Source organism: Cryptomeria japonica, chromosome 1 (genome assembly GCF_030272615.1).
Source record: "Cryptomeria japonica chromosome 1, Sugi_1.0, whole genome shotgun sequence".
Classification (NCBI taxonomy): Eukaryota; Viridiplantae; Streptophyta; class Pinopsida; order Cupressales; family Cupressaceae; genus Cryptomeria; species Cryptomeria japonica.
This window is the reverse complement of record NC_081405.1, coordinates 710,684,548-710,688,428: the sequence shown is the minus strand read 5'-3', so window position 1 is coordinate 710,688,428 and position 3,881 is coordinate 710,684,548. Positions and strand designations below refer to the sequence as shown.

Sequence of the window (3,881 nt, the reverse complement as noted above, 5' to 3'; positions counted from 1 at the left end):
TGAAGTATGAACTGCATCTTTCCAATATATATCAGGAAAATTAGCATATTTTAGCATTATTCTTGCCAGATCTCTTGAACTGTTCTATTCTATCTTTCGACTACCCCATTCTGCTAAGGAGTCCTAGGAGCATACTAATGTCTCCTAATTCCATGATCTTCACAGTACTTTTCAAACTCATTTGAAGTAAATTAACCACCTCTATCAGACCTCCGACATTTTATCTTAGCATCTATTTCTTTCTCAACCATAGATTTGAAAGATTTAAACTTATCTAGATCTTTTGATTTTTCTTTAAAAAATGTAACCCATGTTATTCTAGAATAATCATCAATCTTATTTTTAAAACTATACCTTATGATTGTAATGGTCACCTATATTTTTCTCAATTTGACTAGCGCCATTAAAGATGCTAGTATCATTAGAATGGGTGGCTCCATTAAGATTGAAGCAAAGGCTTCTTCTTACTGGAAATTTACAATTGCATGGAGCCTTCAACATAAATGCTAATATAAGTAGGATTAAGGATAATTAGATTTGAGAATACGCTAAAAATTTAAATCCAATGTTAAATTAAGGGTGGCTAGGGTAAAAGGATTTACAACATGTTTTATCAATATACCTTAGGAACAAAGGATAGATCAATGGAGTAAAGACTAAAGATTGCACATTTGAAAATTCATTAAAGTTTTAAGGGCGCATAAATTTGTCAATTTCAGTAAAGTGAATAAAATTTCTTAGGTTAATTAAGTGAAGGAATACAAGTAAAGATTAACCTAGAAACTAAACATGTGGTGTTGGTTAAATGAAGTGGAATGGATCAGATTAGCCAATATCATATAGAAAGCAGGATCATGTTATAATAAATGAAGAGAGATGTTACTTGCTTTGTAACAAAAGAATGATTGTTGTTTGCTAAAGATAACGAGTTTGATATATCTAGATAGTTCTGTATGTAAATCAGAATTAGAATATTCATTTATGCTTTGTGCTGGATCTAGTTCACAGATACGAATCTGTTGTATATCTGTAAACTTGACCAGTAAAGAGTAACGATCTTGTGAACTTTTAGAAAACTGCACCCTTAGACAATGATATTTTCTATCACACTTGCAAGATTTTTCCATAGAACTATCATTATTTAAAAATATCTTGATAAACAACAAGCTCCTAACATGCGCATGGATTCTCAAATGATTCACATAGATTAGAATGAGTATAATCAGATATGATAGATTAGAATTAGAATAATTAGATATGCTAGAATCCTATTCTTGTGATAGTCGGTGATATTCAATGATAAGAGTGCTACTGTGATCGAAGCATGCGTCCACCCACTCCACTGGTAGTATGTTTTGAAGAAAAATGACCAGTCGTTTTAACGAAATAATTTTAAAAAGTTGTCTGATTTAATTGGTATTATATGTTCTAATTGAAATTTTGAGTTGAATGTCGTGCTTGCTGGTATTTTTAGATTTCTATTCAAAGTTAGTTTGAGAATGTAATGAGACAGAGAGATAATTCACGACAAAAAACAGTCTTTTTCTTTTAATGTGGGGCTATAAGATGAGCTGAATTTATATAGGTGTCAGCAATGTCCAGCACAGCTATTCCAAGAAGTATGAAAGTGGGGCTGTGGGTCACCTCATCAACATTCAAACTGAACTGAAATTATGAATGTTACGCTTCTTCATCATCCCATACATCTTTTAGAGAGCAGCTTTTAGATTTGATCCGAAGCTCTGTAAGTTAACCATTGTGAAAAGCAGTGCTTGATCGTTACAAATATTTTTAAAGCCAATGCAGCATAACTTCGTGCTGCATGGCTGAATTTGGGAATGGGGTAGGTTCCACTTTTGCTCCTAAGCTATGCACGATTAGGTTAACATTGATGTTACAAAGCAGGGCTGTGGTATGAGTATATTTTTCCAATAAAAAGAGCAGGTTTCATCTTTGCTGCATGGTTGAATTTTGGGGAGGAGTATTTTTGGTGAACAGAGGTTAGCTGGCCTATTCCTCCTTTCTTGTGAAGCTCCACCATTAACTTGGCACATTCTCTGGACAACAATATGATAATGGTGAAGAATGAGTGAAGATAATACAAATACAAGCAAAAACTCAATTTCAACAAGAGGAGGAGGACAAAAAGAAATCTATATCAAAATGCAACTTACATAAGCTGATCTTCAGTATATGAAGTCTTGAACTCCATCTTACTACTCCAAGATGGAACCCTTCTAAGGATGCATTGGGCAGTATATAATGCTGCAGCTGCTACCATTGATGGTGGGTACTCTAACATAACACCCTCCAGCAGGCATAGTTCCATGAGAAAGGAGGTCACCATTTCCAACTAATAAGCCACAGGTGAGTTGGATGAGAATTAGATTACATTGGATGTGAGAAGATGAATTTTTTCCTTAGCTAGATTGTTAGACTTACATCCTTGTCAGATCCTGATGCTTCAAGAAATTTCTCCATGAAGACATAAGGAGTTGGAACAGCAATAACAAATCTCAAGGTGTTGAGAATTGATTTTTCCTGTAATCATGCAATATCAGAAGCCAATAACACTAAACTTAGGAAGTGGGTGATTTGATTCTTTTTTGAGACTTGACAGATAGATAAGTATCTACAAACCATTTTCAGAACATCTGCCCTTGTATAAGCATTGTTGGTTATGTCTAAAAAATCTTGAATGACTGGAACACAAGCACAATTCTCCTCATGTTTGCAGGCCAAGAGCAGAGCAGTGAATCCAGCAAGTAGCAACGAATTTGAATTTACCGTTTGATTTGAAAGATATCTATCGAGAATATTGATTGCCAAGAACAGTATCTTGGGTAGAAGTCCAAATTCCAAATGCAGCTGTACACAGTAAGACAAACAAGAGTGATTGGTATACGAAAATTCCAATGTGGACACTGAAGAAGAGAAAGACACCATCTACAATTCAGATAAGAATGAAGACCTCAACGATCCAGTCCACTAAAAGAGCTCTCATCTTCTGTGTGATGCGGCATGACTTGACCATGAAGTGAGCAGGAATGCATGTAAGGCCCTGTCATGACATATAGATAATCAATTGCTTGTGATAGACAATATGAAAAGCCACATCAGAGTTTATTAAACAAAATATTAAGAATCATTCACTGTTTATGACCTTTAAGTTCACAATCATCTAATTCTAAAGATCTACAACCCTATTAGACCTGTACCTTAACTTCTACCAATCAGACAATTAAGATGCCTGTATAATACTGCTAGAAGCTATCACACCGAATGGAAACCCAAATGATAAAATACACAAAGCATAGATTTAGCAGACCTCATTTTTATCTCTGAAATCAATTTTCATATATGTTGCTTGAGAGCTAGGAATAATTTCATGGTTTACTGATGCATTTTGTAATCCTTTCCATTCTTTAACGCTACTATCACAATTCTTCCCACAATGGTTGAATTGATTTCTCTCCATTGAAGTAAATGGAATTCTTGTTCTTGATTTGACTCCCCATTTCAAATGCTTTCCAACATCTTCACTTGATGCAGAACCCTCTAGTTTTGCACTGCTAACCCTACATTTGCCAGAGATGTCATTAATTAGGTTTCCAATATCTGCCAAGGCTTTCCTCTTATGTGTAAGGGGCATGATGTATCTGTAGTTGTACACCTTGAGTAAAGCACCTCAATAAGAAAAACTCCTGCAAATGGATATTTATCTTCTTTTGAAATTTATCAGATGAAATCTGTTGAGAGCTGTTGTACTTCACTACTGATGGTATTTCAAAACTGGTCAAGACAAAGGAAAAAACTTCTGCTTATAAACAAAGCTCAGAGATAACAGAGGTATAGTTTTCCACAATGCGCGAAAATCAAGG

The 3,881-nt window shown here is 34.8% G+C and overlaps 1 protein-coding gene across 1 annotated transcript; it reads right to left on the bottom strand.

Annotated features, from left to right (window-relative positions):
* Positions 1 to 2,170: 2,170 nt before the first annotated feature.
* Positions 2,171 to 3,652, bottom strand: LOC131062489 (cyclin-B2-2-like). Its single transcript, XM_057996151.2, has 5 exons — positions 3,329 to 3,652; positions 2,972 to 3,061; positions 2,641 to 2,868; positions 2,443 to 2,541; positions 2,171 to 2,353 (listed from the first exon to the last, which is right to left on the bottom strand). The coding sequence occupies exons 1-5, from the start codon at positions 3,650 to 3,652 to the stop codon at positions 2,171 to 2,173; spliced, it is 924 nt and encodes a 307-aa protein (XP_057852134.2).
* Positions 3,653 to 3,881: the final 229 nt, after the last annotated feature.

What these genes read in the sequence shown, in the direction of transcription:
- LOC131062489 (XM_057996151.2), bottom strand. Translation starts at nt 3,652, where the DNA reads ATGCCCCTTACACATAAGAGGAAAGCCTTGGCAGATATTGGAAACCTA. An exon ending in TAGTGGACTGGATCGTTGAG is followed by an intron (nt 2,869 to 2,971) that starts GTCTTCATTCTT and finishes TACTGTGTACAG; the next exon opens with CTGCATTTGGAATTTGGACT. An exon ending in GGGCAGATGTTCTGAAAATG is followed by an intron (nt 2,542 to 2,640) that starts GTTTGTAGATAC and finishes GCATGATTACAG; the next exon opens with GAAAAATCAATTCTCAACAC.